This window comes from Mangifera indica, chromosome 15 (assembly GCF_011075055.1).
Source record: "Mangifera indica cultivar Alphonso chromosome 15, CATAS_Mindica_2.1, whole genome shotgun sequence".
NCBI lineage: Eukaryota > Viridiplantae > Streptophyta > Magnoliopsida > Sapindales > Anacardiaceae > Mangifera > Mangifera indica.
In genome coordinates, this window is record NC_058151.1 from 10,027,800 (window position 1) to 10,050,281 (window position 22,482).

General features: G+C 31.2%; 2 protein-coding genes and 1 pseudogene across 4 annotated transcripts in view; all 3 read right to left on the bottom strand.

Moving 5' to 3' along the window:
• The window catches only part of LOC123198384 (rhomboid-like protein 20), a 9,053-nt gene extending 6,299 nt beyond the window's left edge, over positions 1 to 2,754 (bottom strand). The window contains exons 1-4 of the mRNA XM_044613086.1: positions 2,530 to 2,754; positions 2,323 to 2,423; positions 1,546 to 1,686; positions 157 to 223 (exon numbers count right to left, since the gene is read on the bottom strand). Coding sequence (XP_044469021.1) covers positions 157 to 223; positions 1,546 to 1,686; positions 2,323 to 2,423; positions 2,530 to 2,557 — 337 coding nt within the window. The 5' untranslated portion in view covers positions 2,558 to 2,754. The remainder of the gene's footprint in view (positions 1 to 156; positions 224 to 1,545; positions 1,687 to 2,322; positions 2,424 to 2,529) is intronic.
• A 2,292-nt stretch (positions 2,755 to 5,046) lies between these two features.
• LOC123198386 lies at positions 5,047 to 7,161 on the bottom strand (annotated as a pseudogene).
• Positions 7,162 to 17,166: 10,005 nt separating this feature from the next.
• On the bottom strand, positions 17,167 to 21,589 carry LOC123198252 (arginine/serine-rich coiled-coil protein 2-like). Of its 3 annotated transcripts, none has more exons than XM_044612927.1 (7): positions 21,392 to 21,589; positions 20,986 to 21,110; positions 19,400 to 20,290; positions 19,129 to 19,269; positions 18,086 to 18,177; positions 17,891 to 17,959; positions 17,167 to 17,715 (listed from the first exon to the last, which is right to left on the bottom strand). In XM_044612927.1, exons 2-7 carry the CDS (start codon positions 21,107 to 21,109, stop codon positions 17,182 to 17,184), a joined length of 1,851 nt encoding a protein of 616 aa, XP_044468862.1. In that variant the 5' UTR covers position 21,110; positions 21,392 to 21,589; the 3' UTR covers positions 17,167 to 17,181. The 3 variants fall into 3 exon arrangements, with proteins under 3 accessions (XP_044468862.1, XP_044468863.1, XP_044468864.1); XM_044612929.1 differs by having other exon boundaries at positions 17,309 to 17,678; positions 21,392 to 21,587; XM_044612928.1 differs by lacking the exon at positions 19,129 to 19,269.
• Between the last annotated feature and the right edge of the window lie 893 nt (positions 21,590 to 22,482).

The following is a 22,482-nucleotide window of genomic DNA, read 5'->3' on the forward strand; positions in this document are numbered from 1 at the left end:
TTGCCAAAGGCCATTCCCAAATGCGAAAGAGTAAACCAAAAATAAAGGACAATAAAACCACAACACGGCTGTCATCTACACAATGCAAAGAGCTGAATCAAATACTTAAAAATTAGAAACTAGAGGAGCATATAAGGATTACAAAAGAGTACACACCTTTTAGAAGTGCTAGTGCAAGGACCTCAAAGAGTAATGAAACCATTATGGAGAACAAGATGAAGACCTGCATGCATGAAGCATATTCTATATTTACGAAAGAAAACAGATTCCAAAGAAAAAGAAACTCAAAACAACTAGAAAAACATTGTTTTCTATCTTGTGTTACAATCATTGATGGAGAGGATACTCAAGGTAAACTATATAGTAACTAATCAAACCATAGAAACCCCAATTACCCTATATGGGATTCTACCACAACTTCATAAAAGCCTAATGAAAGTACAGAAACAGAATAGTTATGGAAATAAATGAGCATGACAACTATTAAAGAAGACATGAAAGTACAATTAAACCAACCAAAGGAAAAAAAAAAACAATTAACCATATCTGTGACGTTAACACAAACTCCTAGAGCTAATTTTGGAGATGACATAGCCATGTTGGAAAAAGAAAGTATTTTATAACACCCAACAAATAATTCACATAATACCTGTCAAGATTTCATATTCCATGAAAATATTAACAACAAAGCAGAACCAAATCAGCAGAATGATTGACAAATGTGAATATGGCTATAGGAAGCTGGACAGTTGAACTACTCAAAACATCAAATAATCACCTTCACAAGCTGCTGAATCCTAAAATCACCTCTCAAAGTGATGCACTCAATCAAAGAAAATTATACGAAGTAACTGAACTATCACACCATGTAAAACAATTAACATGATAAAAAAACATATCAGTTGTACACACATTGGACCTCTTTAAATACTTTGATCCATTTCAAACAATTTACTTTTTTCACTAGGCACATTTCTACTACTAAAAAAATAAGCTCTCCAATATCTGGCCAGTCAAATAAAAAGAACCAAGCCAAATTCTTCTTCATTTCAAGAACAGTTTGTCCTAGTAAACAGTAAAAGTCAGCAGCTCCTTTGCAGACATTCCCAAGTTAATTAATGTTTGCTTGAAACTAAACTTTCACTTGATAATTTTCTGTTTTCTTTCAACCTTTCAACACTACAATCAGTATTCTTCTGATTATACAGCATACAAGCAGAACCTATATTATTAAGCCCAACTACTCAATAATTAGATATACTTCCCTCTATTATAATTATATAATATGAATAATAAGTTAATCGTCCCCACTGGATGCACAAGATAGCAGTGATTACTTTCTAGAATACACAGTAAACTAAGATATGATGGGGAATTGTGTCAGCTTGCTAATCTGAATAGGCTGGGTCTCTTGTGGATGCACAAGAACTCCTGGGTCAAAATTTTATTCAGACTGGGTTCTGTCATCAGAGATGTTGGGTAGGAAATAAAAAGGAAAGATATGATACATAAATCACGAGTGGTTTAAAAAGGATGATCACTCACTGAGTACTTATTAGAACCTATCTGTCTCTCAAACACCCTGAAGTAGTACAGCAAATACAGCCCAAACATCAGTTCTGGTGCAGATGAAAAGGCAAAGCCAGACACTATCAACTTCCATAGGCGAAAATTCTTGAAAATGTCCTGCCATTAAATATAATAGAACTGATTAGAAAAATCTCATAGAGAATGAGTAGGTAAAAACATAGAATTGCAGTAAGGCACTATAACTGAAGTAGGGGAAGTTACTAAATGGTTTTCCCCACAATAAATACCAAAAAACTGATTGTCTAAAGGACATCTAAAGTTTACTAATTTGTGCTATATCAATTAAGATAATATTCACATCACAGTTTATGGTAGTGTGAAAATCCAAATTTCATGTAAGTTCTCTCACCCATTGTTATGATACTATCCATGACAATGCTTGATTCATGCATATTCGAGAAACTATCTAATTAAAAAATTTTCAACCTCTTTCCGTCAAAAGAAATATTTTAGAACTCCATTTATGTCTAAAATCCTAAATCCTTGCCTTCAAATATCTATATTTCCCCTGATTTCAAAACTATCCCACATCGAAATTTAACTTCCGAAGAACATCCATGGAAAATATTTCTACAGAGCTAAAACAACCCTAGATCAACATAACTGATAAAAAAAAACACGATTTTGATCATAATTCAAGCCATCAATTTCCAAGTTAAAAAAACAGTTCAAATTGAACATAAAAATTAACAACAAATCAGCTAAAAAAGAGCACCAAACAAACAGAGGTACCTCATACGACAAACCAAGCTTGTTAAAACGGCCTTGGATCCCAAAGAAAACGGTGAAAATCGCACTAGCGATGACAAATGTTCTGGTGACTGGAGCATTACCTACAAAAGAAAAATCAATTTCATTAATCAATACATACATACAAACATCCATTTTTTATTGGAAATATAAATAAATCGATCAAAGAAACACATTATCGGTACGTACTAAAACCAGAGGGACCGCCGTTTATCATTTTTTTTGTTTTCTTATCAGAGACGGAGAAACCAACCACTAAACACAGCAATCCGATTCTCGATTGCCTTTCTTTGTTTCTAATCAATGAATTCAGTGTGTTTTTGTAATGTTAATCGACTCTTTTCCCACCTTTTTTTCTTCTTTTTTGCGTTCTTTTATTTTTCTTATTTGACTTCTGCGTTTTGACTACAACAATATGTGCCGTCCCCATTTATTGGCCTAACGGCGTTTTAAGGCCTGAAGATCGTCTCAACGACGTTACGTGCCAAGTCTAATTTAACGGTGGATTTCAGTCCAACCGAACTTAAACAATAATTAATTTAAATTTAAAATACTTAATTTGAGCTTAAGTTTACCGTTCTTGAACTAACAAATAATAACACAAAAAAAAGGAATCAATAATATTAGAGGAAAATAATTGTAGGAGAATAAAAAAAAATCAACAAATAATAAGAAAAAATATTATCGGATACCAATCACCAATCAAGCTTAATGAACTAAAATTGTTTTAGTTCGAATTTAACTTGTTAAAATCAAACAAAAACCAAACTTAAATTACTTTTACATAAATTTACTTTTAGCGTAAACACAATTCAAAACAAGTAACATCTTACATTATATTGTTGATTTACCATCAAAGAAATTTAATTTCTTAATCAAATCTATGGGTAATTGTATTAATTGAACTATTATTTACTATGAATAATTATATATTATAAATTTTCGAGGTCAAATGACTATTTCCCACCCAATGTTTGATGACAAGACAGATTTTTATCTAATAAGTTTGAAAAAATGAATTTCTCACTTATTTGTGAAAATTAACTGTTGATTTTAATAATTAAAAAGTATTTATGTTAATTTTTTGTAAATATTACAATAGTTTGCATTTAAGGGTATCAATGTTATTTTTTAAAAAATTTACTAAAGATTAATATGTATTTTTCTTATTTTATTTAGAAAATAATCATATCCACTTATATATTTTGAAAATATAATATATTTTCAATAGTTTATAATATAACATTTACATCTCTTATTTTTTGTGTATTTTGAAGGTATAACTATCATTTTGAAACCACTGAAGACATATTGAAATTTTAAAAATTTCAATACATCTCCAATTTTTTTTTAAATTCAAAACCCCCCTTAAAATTTCATTAATACCCCTAATATTTTCAAAAATGATAATTTATCCCTAAACACGTAATTATACATCATTGACATCTCTATTTATATTAATAATTTTATTATTATTTTAATTGAAATTAATATAAATTAGGTATAAAATTATTTAATAAAATTTTGATAATAAAGTGTTATTTAGTTTGAGTAGTATTTTTTAGTAATTTTATAAAAAAGTTTAAAAAATATATTAGAAATTTTATTGATGGGTGAAAAATTAGTTCAAACATTAGGTGGGAACTAGTCATTTGTCATAGGTGTTTAAAATTGGTTACCCGAATCAATTCATTTTTCAAATTAAATAAATAATAAAAATTATTTTATGTTAAACATTTAATATATCACAACACAAAATTTAAATTGCATTAAATAAAAAACATGTTTACCACTTGCATGCTTGTAGGTTACATCAACCAACACAATTGATCTCTATTTTTCAGTTCTTTTAATTCATTATTTTCATTATCCAACTATTCCAACCCTTAAACTAAAATCTAATGACTCTTGCATAAGTTGGTTCTCCCAACTAACTATCTTGCCTCTTCACCCAAGTGGCATTAATCCAATATGATTTGACAAAGATAGATGAATTGCCAGTAGAAGACATGAAAAACATGGGTCTATATCACATTATAACTATTTTCCCTCTAAAGCAAATATGTGAAGAGTGAACATGTGAAATAAGACACTAGTTTGATTTTGATAGCAAGCTCAATATTCTTCTATTCTTCTTTTTTTTTTTTTTTTGTCTCCTATCACCTTATTGCTTTATGCAGATGAATCATGTCAGTATGCACATGCTTGTTTTAATGCTCACATTTGTGAAAATTTAAGGTTAGATTGTAATTATTTAGGTAATGAAATACCTTTAAATATATAATCAGATACATAAATGATTATGAGTATTAATTTTTTAATCACGTAATAATAGATTATTTATATATGAAAAAAATATGTATATATAGTTTTATTATCATTTATATTTGATCGGATATATCATGAAGCCCACAGAGTTTATTTGGGCTAACTTTATGGCCTTTCATCTTTGAAGCCCGGCTCTTAATACTGTATCCAAATGAGCGAGGCTCCACTGGGTATAGTCTAGCCTTGTGCTAGATGAAAGTTTTCAAGTCATCAAACATTCGATATTACAGAAAGAGCTGGAGAAATTCAAACCAAATGGTAAAACAAAAACAATCAATCACAGACAGTTGCACCTCACAGGAAAATATACTTTAAACCAAATACAGAGAATTCTTTTCTCGCTAGAAATTAGCTACAGAAAAAATAGCTTGGCAATGAGTATCAATGGAGATTTCATATTTTGGTACAGCAGGCACAAAGTTACATCCTTTCAAGGCTCTGTGTGAAGAGCAAAATTGATCAAGTTTAGCCTACTCTATGTCTTATATTCTGTGATCAGTCCCTTCCAATTCTCAGTTCAAAAGGAAAAAAAGAAGAGAGTGCTTATGTACACTCAAAATGACAATTTCATCACATTCTAGTCCAAGGTGCGGGCAGGCCAGAGGCTCTTCCACATTGCTCTCTCTTCTTCCTTGTAAAGCTTTCTGATTCCTCCATAAAACCCATCACCTTCATTCCCTACTTCACGATGCTCTTTCCTGTTTATCATTGTTTGTCGCCATTGCGAGCCTGCAGGATACTGGTTGAACTCCAAAGCCACCATATCTGCCGTCAAACACACCAAAGTCAGATTCCCAACTAATGAAAATTTAATCTCAGTTTACTGCAGCAAAACCTCATAATATTGAATTAGGAAAATGCTAATCACAGCCAATTTACTTACCACTGTAGTGGCAATGGCAGTGATTTTCATTTCTGTCACATGATTCCAAGTGACCAATAACACCATACCACCAACCTGCAAGAGATTAAGCTCAAACTGTAAATGATTGCTGCTTCACAATCAATTTTGGAGATAAAAATGTGGTGTTTAATACTAATTTTACAGTTAAGCAGAGATAAGAAATGCACCATAAGGGAATTCTTTGTTGCTTCTCCATTGGATCTCGATATGATCACCAGGTTTCAAGTCATCTAAACAATCTGAGATGTGAAGAACATTTGAAGGAGTATCAGTTGGTGGAGCTCTAATCCTATCCCATGATATATTTTCCTCAACTGTCCTACTCCGAAGGTTTGAGTACCTGGAAAGTAAAATCCATTTCAAGTTCAGTAGAATGCGCTGCTTTGCATCAGAGCTTTAAAAGCATATATGCTAAGTAATTTCCAACATCAATGTCCTCCCCTGCTGCTAAACTTGAATTCCCTTTTCAGAAACCTGTAGTTAAATTAAATAAAACTAGAAGAAAGTTGATCAAAGAAGGCACCTCTTTTTTTATTTACCTTGCTCGAAAAGTGTTTGTTCTGGAATCATAGCTTAGCTGAGCATCATAACAAGACAGCATAAACCCAGCATGTCCATTCTGCCACCAAACACAGAATTTCATTGAATTGTTGAGTGACAAGTACAAAATACAAAATACAAAATACAAAATACAATGTTTATCTGTAAATACAGAACAAACAAGAACAACTTTTTCAGTGTTGAAATTAACTAAACGCCAAGTTGCAATTACAGATTTACCTCACGATTATAGACCTGTGCAGGGAACCAAAATTTGCCACTCTCAAGAGAGACATACCAAGTCATGATTGAATCAACAGGCGGTGAACTTCTTGGCTCACTATTGTTCTCAATCTTTGCTCTAATCCAATTAAAGGGCAAAAGGTGTAAAGAGAAGTGAAAAAGTCCTTTTGTTTGGTTTGGTTCTTGAGGCTTGCTCTCTTGTTAGACACTATGTGCCATTGCCATTCTCTATAAGCAGCATCACCAATCAATTTCCCCCATTTCTGCTTCATATGTTTCTCCCACAAATGGTCGCTTGTACATCTATCCCTCAGAGAACTACAAACTCCAGCCATAATACACAATCCGGATGGTGACAGCTTCTCAAGAATGCATTCCAAAGTTAACTCAGGCAAATCCAAGAGAGAAAGTTTCTCTTCTGGAACAATTTCTGGTTTTGAAGAACCAAGATTCATCTTTTTCAATGGCATGATTTTTAAAACTTGATGAAAACCAATAGCAAGCTGACCCTTTTGGAGCCATGATACTAAAAAGCTAGATAATCCCTTCCAAAACCAAGGTGACAACAATCCCCTGACACTGATCATTGGAGGGTAAGGCTTGAAAGACAAGGACTTTGATAGCAGTATGAAAAAAACAAGAAATTAAGAAGAAAAGCATTGAAATAAGAGTGAGTTTTCAAATGGGGTGAGTCAGTTTTAGTAATAAATCAGAGGAAGAAGCAAAGTATAGAAATGAAACAATGGTGTGATGCAATAAAATCATATATATATATATATATATATATATATATAAAAACAAAGGGAACGGATAGTATTATTATTAATATTTTTATATATGATGAATATGACTATGAAAGATCCACCAATGAAGAGAAAAAGAGAGTTGGTTTTGGGCGAAATCAACGGAGTTGTAAAGTGAACTCAAAGATTAAAAATTGTATTTAATATAAAGATATCTGTGGACTCCTCAACCGACAAAACATTGATTGCTGGTTAGTTATGATACCACCAAACTGAAATAGAGAACAAGCAAACAAAGCCTTAGCTACTTAAATGCAACATTGAGATTGAGGCACTAGCCACATGCAATGAATTCCCACCACTGGGAGAGGAGAGTGGAGGACAGCTGACAGTTGAACATTGAAAGATTTTCAGAGGGGAAAAAAATTGAAGGAATAGAATCTGGAGAAACACAGGCTTGTTAGATTTTGCTTTTGCTCAGATTCTATCAGGAGCTGAGCCACATGTTAAAATCTATGAATTACCCAGGAAATAAAAACTATAGAATTGCATATGTTTGACGAGGATGACGATGAACTTGAAGTGGGTCCTTCAGAAAATTATAAAAAAATGCTAATTCACAACTCACAAGGAAAGACTAGTATCTGAAAGATGGAGTTTTGGGAAAGTGAAAAGAAGACAATTAAAGGCAAAAACTTTATGGCTGATTGGTAATGTGATTTGTCATAAGGCGTCACCAATCCTTTGCCTAACTTCTACCAAACTTTCAACTCAACTCAAAACTTCCACCACATACATCACAAGCCATAGAAATTGGAAAACAAATCACGTCCCAACAAGGGAATTATGAAGATGATGTTGATGTTTATATATATTTGGTGCTGGCAGTAAGATAACATTATTGGTCGATAAAAAAGAGAGGAGTCCTCCACCTTTGCCTTGCTATATTTTCATGATGCTTCCAATGCTCTCCTTTCTTGTTCTACACTCCTGCAAATATGGGGCTTTCTTTTCCTATTATTTATTGACTATTCTTTTTGTCATTATCTAATTTTGTACATGTTTAACTTAAAAGATGCCATGTTATGCTTGTGATCTTCTTGACCTAATTAATTGCTTATCATGCTTCTGGGTTCATGAATTGGGTGATCTAGGTGGCGAATTGGTCAAACGTTGGCAATAAATATGACTCAAACTTTCTATTTTTAATTACACCAGAGAAACATGTTTACATATCACATGAATTCTTACAACATACACGATAAAATCAATTGGACCTATCACTTAGAAAAATAACTTTGGATTATAGTTGATGTAGCTGATTTCCTCACAGTTTGCATCGTCATCCCTAACCTATTATCATCAATTGTTGCAAGTTCTAGTAACGCTGCTTAGCTATTTAGGTTTCTCAAGAAAGCTTGCTTTATAAACCAAAGTTTTTTTCTATTCAACTTCATGCTTTCTCAAAAGTTTGAAAAAGAATTCAAAAAAATAACATTGTCACTCAGGTTGTTGAAGCTCCATTATAGATAAAGTTGTTATTTCCATCGGTAAAAAAGTAACCCATAGATATATAAACCAGAGTAAAGTTGAAAAACTTTTAAAATATTCTTTTAAGTTTCAATCTTATAAGATTTACTAATTATCTTTAGATAATTGTACTCATCAATAAGGGTGATAGTCATTTTTAAATTATATCTTATAGCTTTCTAATGTTGTTATAACCACATGAGAGAAATGCCACTTATTGAGCTCAGGGTATTTATATTGTCTCTTTTTAAACTTTAGGGGCATTTGTTTAAGAGTAATAAAAAATTATTCTAATAATCTATTTTTTATTAGGTTAAAGGACTATCTTCCACCCAAGTTTTAGTGAAAAGACAAATATATACTCATAACAGTTGATAAACTCAAATATCTATCCAAAGTTTAGTCTATTGCTATTCACTCAAGAATCTTCTGTTAAAGTTACGAGTAAAATTGTCATTTTATCAATAATATTAATATAATTAAAATTATATCTTATTTCCCCTCATTGGTTTGGAAAATTAACAATTTTCCCTAGGATTAAAATTTGAAAATTTCACTTTTTGCCCAGGGGTTTGATATCCCAAAATCCAACCACTTCCTTGATGAACGGTGGTCCTCTCCTGAAATTCAGTCAAAACCTTTGTTTAGACACTGAAGGCATCATTGAAGGACAACGCTTCGTTGTCTAGCGAAAGATGATGTTTTGTCATCCCTAGGTTTAGGGTGAAGTTTTTGGTGGCCAAGTTTAGGTTGGAAACCGACAGTCATTGGTGGCCAGAGAGGTAAAAAAAAAACCTAGAATTTGGACGGGTGGGGAAGTCACTTTTCAAAGTTAAGGCTTGGGTGAAATGTTAATTTTCAAAATTTGGGGAAAATTGAAATAAAATTATATATTTTTTAGTATTATTGTTAAAATAAAGTTTTACCCTTATATTTAATAATAATTTTAATATAAATTTAGGCATGAGTGAGTATTTGAGTTTTAAACTGTCGTGAATATGCTTTTGAGATTGGGTTAAAACTTGAGTGAGAAATAATCCTTTGACTATTTTTATTTTTAACATTATCTTGTTTAGTTTGTCAGTAATAAAATATTCTGATAATTTGTTATTACTAATGATAATGTAACAAGTAATATAAAAAGTAATCTTATTATCAACTCTACCTTAAATATTAAAAATTATCAAATAAATTTTATCAAATATAGTAATAATTTATACCTAATAATCTTTTAGGTAATTTATCTTTAAAGTAATTTTCAATTTTTTGTAATAAAACATTACTCAAACCAAATACATTCTAAGTTAATTATATTCTTTCTTTTCATAATTTTTATTTCCTTAATTTTAATTAATGTAAAAAGATAACAATAAAAACTTAATACCAAATTGATGAGTAGTGATATGTGCACAAACAATGTGCATAACTTTGTGTACAAACAATGACTTGTCATCATGTGATTGGATAATTTTAAATTAGAGATAAAACAACACTTAATTATACAGTGACATATCATTGCTTATACACAAAATTGTACATATAATTTTATTATAAATTGATATTGTTGTTGACCATGAAAACCTATTGATATATATATATATATATATATATAATATATATATATATAATATATATATATATATAATATATATATATAATGAGGGACCTCACCTAAGTCGGATCATTTTTTTGAGAGAAATCAACCACACCAAATAGGTTAAACCCAAGATCTAATGTCCAATCCCAAAACTGTTAAACTAAGTCGAAATTTTAATCTTGAAATATCATAAAAAAATTTAAACTCATATTCTCTTATAAAAAGAGCCTCCATGTTGAATTGATATTTTAAGCTCTTATTTATTTGTTAATTTAATGGTTGTTGATGTTCTATTTCCCTAGCAAACAAATGGACATTAATTTGAGCATTTACTTAAGTTGCCTATTAAATGCTCCAACTTTTGAATATGATTTCACATCTATCTCTTTAATGCATGAACTCAATTGTAATTTTCTAATAATAATATTATTATTATTATTTAAGATTCGTTGACTGTTTTCTCCTTACACTTGTTTTTAGGGTTCATTACTTCATTCCATCCACTCCTAAGATGTGGTTAAATCTCAACTTTTGGTATCTCACTGATTTTTTTGTAAACTATTAAATACCCTTATTAAGACAATTTTATATTTTTATGGGAGGGTTTTCAACAGAGTTGTTAATATTTTCAAGAGTTTTTTTCTTAATAATTTTATAAATGTTTTTGATAATTTTGTGTTTAGTTAATATTTTGCCACAAAATTGTGAAATGCTTGAAACTTTACAATCTCTCCCATAATAATGAAATTAGTAGCGAACCTAAAAAGAGTCAAAAATTGTCAATTGCCCCCCCCCCCCCCCCCCCCCCCCTTTTAAATTTAAAAAATTATTGATTTTATATATATAAAATATCAATATAACTTCTAAAATTTTATATTAACTTTTATAGATTTCATTATTTCTATTAACTTTTTATGTTTTATTTTTATTTAATCTTTAACTTCTCTAAATTTTATCCTTAGGTGTGTTACTAAATGAAATGAACCATTTCCTTTATCAATAAGAAAATTGAGAAATTAAATGTAATTATATTTAAAATAACAATTCAAATCCAAAATTTCTTGGTTTTTCTTTGCCAAATAGATTAAATATACATGATCCACACTCATGATTTAGAAGAAAGTTGAAAAGGACTTGGAAACTAATGGATGAAGACTAGTGATAGATCTCCCCAATTACAAATATAATATAATGTCCAAGTTGGTATATAAGAGAATATGGATGTGATGTAATTACTATAATGTTAGAATATTATGGTGGGTGGTAAGGACTCTCTAAATGGAATCATAATCAAAGAAAAATAACTTTGATTTGATTTGTGATGCTTCAAATCTTTGATTCACTAGTGTGGTGTGGTAAGCAAAAGAACAAACTCCATTAAATTTGGACCACCATTTCATTCATATATATAGGAAAGGAACCTACTATTACAAAGCTCAAGATTGGTGTGATGTCAACATTATTACCAAATGGAATCCACAAAAGAAAAGAGAAGAAACCCAAATTCAAGGGTTTGCTTTTTAAGACAATTAAGTGGAGATTAAGAATCAAAATCAAATTAAAATAAGTTAAATTATTGTGTAAAGTTGAGACTATTAACAAAGCAAACAATTAGGTTTAGGTTTTAGAAAGACATATGGGTTTCAGAATCACATTGTGATTAGATTCCTTTATGTATTTGGATTTGGGGAACATACATTCTCTATATGCCAAAACTTATGCAAATCTTTTACTATTTGGCACAAAATCCTTAAAATGATATTGAGAAAAAAGAAAATAAAAGAAAAACCAAGAGTATAGACTTTTTGTTTGCCACTAAAATGGTACTATTCATAATTGTGTACTTTGACTAACAGGTTCAGTTTTCAGTAAGCAAATTTAAATTATCAGTATTTCCCATTAAAACTCATGTCTTAAAACTTTTGGATATGTTTTTTATAGTCACTTGTTTCAAAAATTTTCAAATTAGGGTGGCTAAGCAAAACCATCAAGATTGAAAATCTATATATTTATATAGATCGCCGAATGATTATTTGTTATATGAACTTTGATAAAACGAGGGTTTTTCATAATTTAAATATGAAAAATTTATTTATCTACCCATCATCTGTTCCTTAAAAAAAAATTGTTATATGGAATGATTCAGTGTTTTTTGTATACCCACACACCAAAAAGTTTTGGGTTTTATGTCTTCTTCCTCATAAAACATAATATTGTTCACACCTAAAAAATTGTGAATACTTCGAGATGGAAGTGTGATACAATTTGAAATATGGAACAACTGATGTTTCTATTGATCTCTCTCCAGCCTATTGGCTCCTTATAATTTTATTCTTCAAGTTTCCCTTTAATTCAGCCTCATCGTGAAGACCATTAGAAAAATTAATAGATTTCCATTTAATTCAACCCCATTGTGAAGACCATTAGGAAAATTAATCAATTTAATTGGCAGATTTAATCACTTCCTCCTAGCACAATACCAAAACAACTATCCAAATGCTCACAAAACAAAACAAAAAAAGGCTTCTTCTCTTTATCTTTTAAGTACTATTTAGATTTTTTGTGCTTCCTATTGGGAGAATTAACAACCATAATTATCGATATTTTACCATACATGATATATTTTCTATAATACGATATAATACAAATAAAAAATGATATGTATTATGAAAGGTATTGTAATTAATATAACAAAATGATGTATCGTATCATACAATACATATTATCGATACAAATTAATACACTTTTAGAGAAAATGATAATGTAATTAGGGTGTCTATAAAAAAATTAAAATTTTTAAAGGTATTTGTGATATTTTTCAAAATAATGACATGTCAGTTATATTTTTTTATTATTTTATTTCTTAAAAATATATCATACGATTGATACGATATATAAAATTAAATTTTCGATATACGATAAGATATATAATTTAACTACCATGTTAACAATAGAGCATAAACACTTTATTGATTCATGTACAAAACTGTTCATTACTAATCCAAATTCGGATGCATAATCCTCATCATCGTTGAATTCATCCAAATTCGGCTCGGCTCGGTTCGATCGAGCTCAGTTGGCTCGGTATATATTTTTTTAAAATTTTTTATACAAAATGACGTCGTTTTGATCCATATATATATACAAAACGATGCTGTTTTGATATAAAAACGAGTCAAGCCGAGCCGTAAAAGAGCCGAGCCGAAAACAAGCCGAACTCGAGCCGAGCCAAGTTCAGCTCGAGTTGAGCTCGAGCCGAACTCGAGCCGGCCATAAAAAAATCGAGCCGAGCTGGCTGCGAGCCGAGCTTGGCTCAGCTCGAATCCAACCCTATACAGAAGGAAGACATTAAAGTAGTAGCTCACAAGTTATTCTATGCATTTGGCTGGAAAAAACTTGAGTATCTGGTCCTAAAAACACTTATTAAAAGATGAAAGATTTAATCTCACTATATTCTTGAATTTCTTATGTTGTTCCCTCAATCCAAAAAAGCATAACTTCCAACCTCAACTTATCCATTCTTCATTTGTTAAAAGCTAAAAATAGTTTAAGTTTCAATCTATAACTTCTCTTAGCAATATGAGATCTAACACATTCAATAGAATCTAGGAACTGACAACCACATGAATCTTGTCTTCCCTATTTTGATACAATCTCTTTCAACCATCCCCTTTGATACGATAACCTCGATAGTGATAATGTAGAGGGAAAAAAGTCAACAAGATGCATACAAAGGTATAAGACAATTGTTGTTGTGGTGGCTTTAACAAATCATCAATCTATGGAGTCAAATTCGGCCTTTAACAAGGTTAAGAGGTCAAATTTATTCTCACTAGTGTTGAGGCCAAATATGGCTTATTGGCAATGGTAAAAGCCAAATACAACCTTGCCGATTATAAAGGAGCCTTTTGTGACATATATCGATGCTACCCTAAGGCTCTCAAGCCATTTCTAGAGATGAATGAGGTGGTGAAATGGGATTTGTTGGTGGATTAGCCATTGATGGTGGTGGTGAGGAATTCATTGGTGGAGTAGATGCTAGTGGCGATAGAGAACTCCTTGGTGGATTAAATATCGATGATGGTGGAGGCAATGAACTTGGTAGTGGATTGAATGCTTCTAATGATAGTGGAGATGAACTTGTTGGAGGATCAGTTAATAGTGGAGATGGTGGTAGTGATGCATGTGACGTGGATTGTTAAACAGAAATAGGATAATGTGTCTCACTTGTTGAGGGTATTTATATAATTTTAATTGAAAATTGACATTTATATTAAGTGTTCATGGTTGTTTCATAATTTTACTAAAAGATAAACTAATAATTGATAGTAAATCAAATGATTGTTATTACAAAGTGGATAATAGATAGCTAAATAGACTTTTTAAATGTAAATGGTGAGAAATCATAGTTTCATCAAAGTTCAAATGGGAAATAATTGTTCAACCTATATATAAACAATAGTTTATGAGCAATTAAATAAATATATATACCAAATTTTTTTCATATAAAATCAAGGTCAAAAACCCAAAAATTTAATACAGAAACAAAGATATTAATCTAAACTTGAAACTTTAATATTTTTTATCAAAAGAATCTCTTGCAACCCCATTTTTATCCGTATTCATAAGAGACTTCACAAAGATGTGAATGATAGAATTGATAGATAATTAATAATATTATTAGATGTTTGTGCTAAAATTGGTGAGGAAGAAAGGATTGAAGAAGCCAAATGCAATGAAAAAAAGAAAGAATAACACTTACCTTTCTAGCTTATAATTGATGTCTGAAATTCTCACCGTGAGAGATGACATTTATGTTTTTTAATTGTAAATATGAAACAAATTTACCTATTTAAAGCACACAATTAGAAGACATAATAATAACCTATAATTCTCCATTGAGCAACCTTAAAAAATTATTTTATTTAAATGATTCGAAAGATTGAAAGCTAAACCCCTAGGAACTTAGGTTGGCATGTCATTGGAAAAAAGCATAACAATGTAATCATAAGAAAAATTGTGATTAAGAATAAAATCATAAAAATAATATAAAAAAACCAAAGCTTTATTAAAAAACAGTTAAATTTTTAAGTGTCAATGATTTTATAAATGATTAAATACTCTAAAGAGATAAATTATTACATTCTCTTTAATAAGAGAGGCTTTATTTTTAAATAAAAAATCTTTTATATTTGTAGGAGGTTTCGGTATTCTAAACAAAACATTCGTTAATTTTAAAGAGTAATGTTATGTGTATCTAGTTTTGAATACTTAATTGACTATTAAAACAATATCATCATTTAATTGAATATTACTTTTATCTTCGATTTAAAATCATTCAATCATATAATTATACATCATTGAATACTTATTTAGATATTTAAAACTGGGTACACATAATTTTATTGATTTTGAAAAAGAATTTAATTGATGTAAAAAATCATTTAGACTTGGGATAACCTTTTAGATAGTTGAATGAAATTTTTCTAAAAAGAACATATTAAAAACACGGATTACTAATTCGTAGGTTAGTTTGGTTTGATCTCTTAGGATTCATTATACGAAAGGACTTCAGATCGAATCTTGTCATTTTCTATAAATAAACATAAAGCAATACGATATCCAATAAGTAATTAGCTATTTGTTTACAATAATGTTGAGGCATGGAGTGGCAAAAGAGTTGTGATGATATTGTTCTCCAAATCTTTGGTGCACTTCGAAAGAAAATATGCTTTAACCCACATAACACAATTTGATTCTCAAAGCAATTTAAAAGGCACTCTCAGAAGGAGCCCACCTCTCCATCATTCATCATGAACACAGAGAAGAGAAAGCCAATAATTAGGCTACATAAAAGCCATGAAATATAGGTAAATAAATGAAAATAAGGTTAAGTGGTCCACTTGACAAATGAAAATGGCTTCTTTTTGTTGTGCTAGCATGATAGGAGACTAGAATTTAACAATGGGAGGCCTAACAGGGTTCAAGTGGGGTCTTGCACTTTTATTAACAAAGCTGCCTATTTCCTTGTGGGGGCTTGATACTTTTTGCTCTATGAACAAGCCAATGGATAAGATTTTATTTTTTTTATTTTCTTATATAAGTAACATGAAACGTTGCACTTTTTAAGGTCATAATTGTGTTATTTGATATTTTGTTTATGTTATATTATTGGATGTTGTTCTATAAGGATGACCCATGAATGTGTTTTACATAGTAAATATAAGAGACGGGGAAATTATTATTCTACTATCATACTTTGTTTATTTAATAATTTAAATGTTTGTTTTTCATTATGGGAACAAGACAAACTAGCTACATGCACAAATATTTAGTTACTAGAAAATTACTTTTACAATGCATACTGCAAATAAAATAACAAAGAAAGGTAAAAATTAATAAAGTCAGACTTGCTCAATTGAGTCACAACAAGAATATCATCATCCATTGCCTTGAGTTCAGTGTGATTTCCACAAAGTTGGCAGCCCAATATTGTCGTTGCCCTTGTCCCAATTTTTCTTTTAATTTAACCTTTATAATCTAATGGTTTATATATATATATATAAAAAACAGAAAATCCTATTCAAATTAAATCATCTTTTGAGATTAAATCAATCACACTAAATAGGTAAAAAAAACTCTATATTTAGCGATTAATCTTATAATTATTGTACCAGATATCTAATTTTGATACGACGTCAATCAATTTTAAATGCAAACCCTCTTAAATATATCAGCAAAGTTAAAGTTAGGACTCTGTAATCTTGTTTCAGTTCATGTCAATTTCAGCTCATTTGACTTCATTCTGATTTTCTTTTATTATAACAGACTGATATGATTCATTAAAACCTCTCCATTCCTTGCAAAACAATTTATAATTTCATTTTATCTTCTACTACACATCGTTAAGGCCATTGCACAAATCTCTCTCTTTTTTTTTTTTTTTCTGTTTTCATTTATGGCGCTAGATGCCCAATTCTTCCATAAAGATAACTGCAACAGCTGCAAGGAGTAAACATCTGAAATCGATGTTCTGTGACACAGGATGCGGGTGAAATGATGATACCTTTCCAACAACAAACATGAAAACAAAACCCATTCAAAGATTTAAAGACAACAATGTTAAAGTGACATTTTCCATTTTCGAAGATCCGAAATGCCCAAAGGCAGAAGCTAAGATGTCTTACAAGCTGTTGGTGTAAAAATATAAGAGTTATGATTCTTGGACATGCGTACAACAAAACGTCATAGTGGGAGATGAAGAGTGTCAATACAGATCCCAGGTTGATGTTTACAGACCTAATCCAACTGTGCGTCCATCTCGCCGCCGAAGTCCAGCTGTGTACTGCTTTTCCAAATCCAACTGTAGTTCCCTCTGCTTCTCGGCTTGGAGGAGACCGCTGCCGTCTTGATTGTCGGGTTCGTGCTCTACTTTCAGTTCGCCTTTCACACCCTACAATTGGCCATACGTACCAAGGCAACCTCAGACTCTAAAAATGAGTTAGTAGGTGAATAAACTCTAACTGAGACTACTCACACAGGAACATGCAACTATTCTGTTCCCGATGTTACAAGAGCAGACAAACACATTAAAAGCAAGCCTTTACAAAGATAGAGACATTGAGTTACAGTTTGCGCATATAACAGGAGGAAAATGAGATTTACCATGAGTTTGTTAAACTTCTCCTGTCGATCACGATCACCAAACAATGCGGTGTCCCAGCGATGACCAGACTGAAAAAAATTGTTACCAAGTATATTAAGAAAATGCAGGGCAAATAAAAGAAAAGAAAAAGAGACAAATAGTAAGTAGCACAAAGGATCCAACAAGTCATTTAGATACAAAAGGGAAGGAAATACCTCTTCTGCAGTTGTACTCTTCTTGTTTCCCCACAGCAGCTTCTTCTTTTGATCAGTAGACAAGTAACCACCCCCAACAAGATTCCTATTAACTGTATGATTAAAAAAGTTTCCAATTTGAGTACAATGTCAATGAGTGTCAGTGATACAGGATCTATTAAATTAATGGGAACCACATATAAGGTGAACTCGGGCATTATTTCAAGATGTACCTTTTAAGCAATGCTACACTCACAAAGTTAGTAGTCCCAAGCGACGTGAGACTTTATTACTTATATTACTTAGTACTTACCACATCATCATACCATATATATGAGGTTGAGAAACCAAGTACCATGTTACCTAGAATACAAAGTTAGAATATTTACTTGTTAAAGTGTAAAGTTACTCATAACCTTTTCATTCTTTACCATAGCATTAAATGGCATTAGGTTGTCAGAAACAATAAGCAAGAAACCCCAAAAGTATAGCAATAATATTCAGGATATTGGCTTGGGAAATATTCATGGTAGTTGACTTGAGACAGACTGGCCAGCAATTATCTAGCAATAACCTTCTGGTCCAAGTAGTTTATTGACATGCAATGCTTTAAAAAGCAAGTCACAAAAATTAAGCAAGAAAACCCAAAAGTATGCCAATTTTCTTTGCAAGTTTTAAACTAAAACAAAGTTTTATGATCAAAATTTCATTTGGACATGGAAAGACTAAAACAGATTCAGAAAACTTGGATTACATAGCTCAAAAAAAAAAAAAAAAAACTTCCATGCCTTATTAAGGAAGAAATGACACCATGCTCATTTCATTGCAACAGAAAGTGGAATTACTAGTAACAAATTGATAGCATCTCTCCAGGGATCAAGAATTAAATATCTAAGTAAAATACTAGCCATTCTTCGTTTCCCAAACTAACAAAAGAAAGACATAGGATTCTATCTCAAATCCAAATGATGTTGTGAAAATTGAGATCAAATCAAACATTTTCCAATAGTACAAGTACTCGAAATATTATATGAGGATGGTAACGAAATCCAGGCATTTCATACCTAATTCTGCAGCTTTCATTGCTGCAACTTTTGCAGCATTTAGATCATTTGTGACAGAGTTACCATCATTGGCCTGAGGATTATTAACATTACCACCAGTTTCCTGAGCTTGCATTGAACTTGAAGACATCTTTTCAGCAGCTACAGTTGTATATGACTTTAAAATTAATCATACAACAACAAGATAATGATCAAATGCACATCAAATAATTGGAGTACAGGTAGAGATAATAAGTAATACAAAAACAAAAGACAATAACAAAATGGTTACCATCTTTCACAAAATCAGCGCCTTTGTCCCAATTTGAAAACTTTGGCTTCTTGGTCAGAGTTTCATGATTTTCACTTGCAAAATCAGCTTTTTCCCTATAGCACCGGTCCTTGTCCCTGTTTGTTTCCCTATCATCATATTTCTTCTTCTCCTCTTTGGCAAGCTTTTGCCCATCCAGCTCCTTCAAGTCACTCTTATATGCTTCTTTTAAGCGGTGCCCACCATGGTCACTCCCAGATGAATCATTCCGATGACCCCTTGATTCTTCATAGGCAACTGCCTGATCATTTCTATAGTCTCCTGAACTCCAACGATAATCTCTTTTTTCGTCTCTGCCATACCTATTCTGCTTATGCCAATCTTTATCTGTTTCTTCAGAATTTGAGCTAGTGTGCCTCCTAGCAGATCCAGCTCTATCAAATGAGGAATCCTTATCTTTATATTTCTGACGCTCTAAGTACGACAACTCTTTCTCCTTATCCTTGCTTCTATGCCCAGTAACATCATTTCTATAACAGATAGATTTGTTAGCACCACTCATATAGTCTTTAGACCTATCATGATCACTTTCTTGTCCTGCATAATCAGTACGAGTAATTGTTCTTGCCCCGCGACCAGTACGAGAGGATGACCTCTGATCATTTCTCTCTTCATGATTTGCATGCCTGCCATGTTTGCCATGTTCATCACACCTAGAGTAACCATGTGAACTCCTGGCAGATTGGCGATCAGAATATCTATATGAGTCACCACCTCTACCATACTGGTTTCGAACAGAGTCCCTGTTCAATTCCCTCTCATCATCCCTCCTTCTTTGTTGATGTTTAGAAGCTTTTGCAGGATCTTCTCTTGAAAATACTGGGCTAGAGCTCCTGTCATGTTTAGGACTCCCTATATACAAAGAAACATGATATTTATGCACAAAATAATCAATGAGAGTATTACTACAAATTAACCTTTAAGCTTTAAGATCTTGGATATAATGTTAGAATCTCAATTTATAAACAATTCTAATTTTCAACCCATAGCATCACCAGCAAAGAACAAGTCCAAATACGCTAATATTTCAGCAATAATTGCATGCCAGGATAACCATAATGAAAAGTAATCAAAGCTTTGTCAAAAAGCATTCTGGATGGTTTGATTTCCAACAGTCCAAGTGACTAACAACAAAGAATTATGTTTTGTCTTTATGTTTACTATTAAATATTGAAAACATTAATCACATCAAATTCACTAAATAGGGTCTATCTCAACTCCAGAAGATAATTTAACATAGAAGACCCAACCACCGGGTAGTTCTATGACCATCCCAAAGACCTGGTCCATGGTAAGCTAAACTTGTAACATTTTTTTTCTTCCTACTCCAACTAAAAATAACGTCATGGTACTTTCTGCAATTTCCCCACCTGCACATTGTCTAGTTAAAAGAATAAGCATGACCAGTTTATGCACACAAAGATGCACGCAACAAACAGCTAATTGTTTTAATTGTTCCATATTAAGACAAAATCACTAGGCTACATACTTCGAGAATACCAAAATAAACTCCAATAGTATTAGACAAACAAGAATGGAAAACTAACCATCAGATGAAGGCGACCCATTAACTGGAGAACGACGCCGATACTTCCTATTTCCCGCATCATTTGAGGGCTTGCGAAATGCTGCTTTTGCGTCCGCAGCATCTGGAGGAGAAGAAGACTGCATCCTGTAAAGATAATAAATTTATTAAAGCATCACAAGTTAATTGAACGTAATCAAAAGCACACCCAGACCCCCTAAACGACAAACCCTAACCAATATAACTACAACAATTAGATTAAAAAACAGAAACCCTTAAACCATTGTGTCTCTGGGTTTCTTTATTATTCAAATTCGTAAGTTTAATTTTAGGAAACTTGGGAAATTTGGAAAACAACAACAGTTAATATCGCAATTTTGATGAAATGATAATAACAGTTGAAGTGTGAGACTGTGAGTAGAGAGAACCTGCAAAAAGGAATCTGGGGCTCAATTGAACAAAAATTGTCTCATTTAGTGAGTAAAATTGATGGGTTGATATATTTAGGTTTAGGGTTCGTTTGAATTTGATTTAGGGCTTTAAAATTAAGCTACAAATACAGAGATGTGAGAGATGCAATCAGAGGATCTCAACGAAACCCTGGATTCTCTACGTGTTCAGTCTCCATAAATATGATTGAACAAAATTTATGGAATAAATATCTCCTTAACCCTTAAATATTGTCGTTTATCCAAAAACCCCTGATGATTTATTTTTCAAAGTGTTTTTGAAACCCCCTTTCACCATAATTAGAATAAATAATATTTTTTCTTTCAAAATTATATTTTGTTAGAAAAAATATTGGAGTAAGGGAAAATTAGTAATTTTATTATTTACTAATTTAGAAAAAAAAAACAAAGTTTTTTGTTAGATTCATATGTTTTAAATATGATAATTTAATATTTAAAAAACTCACAAATTAAATTTTGAAATTTTTTCCAATCCCTCATATATTTGAAACTACTATATACCCACAATAATTGTAATATAACATTTACACTTATAATTTATTATATTATGTTCAATTTTTTAGGGTGTAACTATTGTTTTTCGAAACATTGGGGATACACAATATTGTAAAATTTTCTAAATGACCTAAAATTTTCTTTTTAATTTCCACTTACCCTTTGAAAATATTCAAAAAGATCTTTAATATTTTTCAAAAATTAGGTTTGCCCCTTGATATATAATTTTATGACAAAGACATTGAAAGATCAAAGTCCTAAGAGAGGGGATTAATTAGGTAATCTAAATCAATTTTTACCAATTTAAAATATTAAAAATATTAAAAAATTCACACTGCTTAACAATTTTTAGTGACTTCATGAAAATTTCAATAGTTAAATCAAACAATCAATACAAATAAATGACATATAACATAAAATATAAAGTTAAGGGATTAAAAAATCAAATATACGATGTATAGTGATTTAGCCCAACCCAGACTATATACACTCTTCTAAGTTATCTTCATTAGAGTATTCTACTAATTCTTGGGTGACAAAACTTCAACCAAACT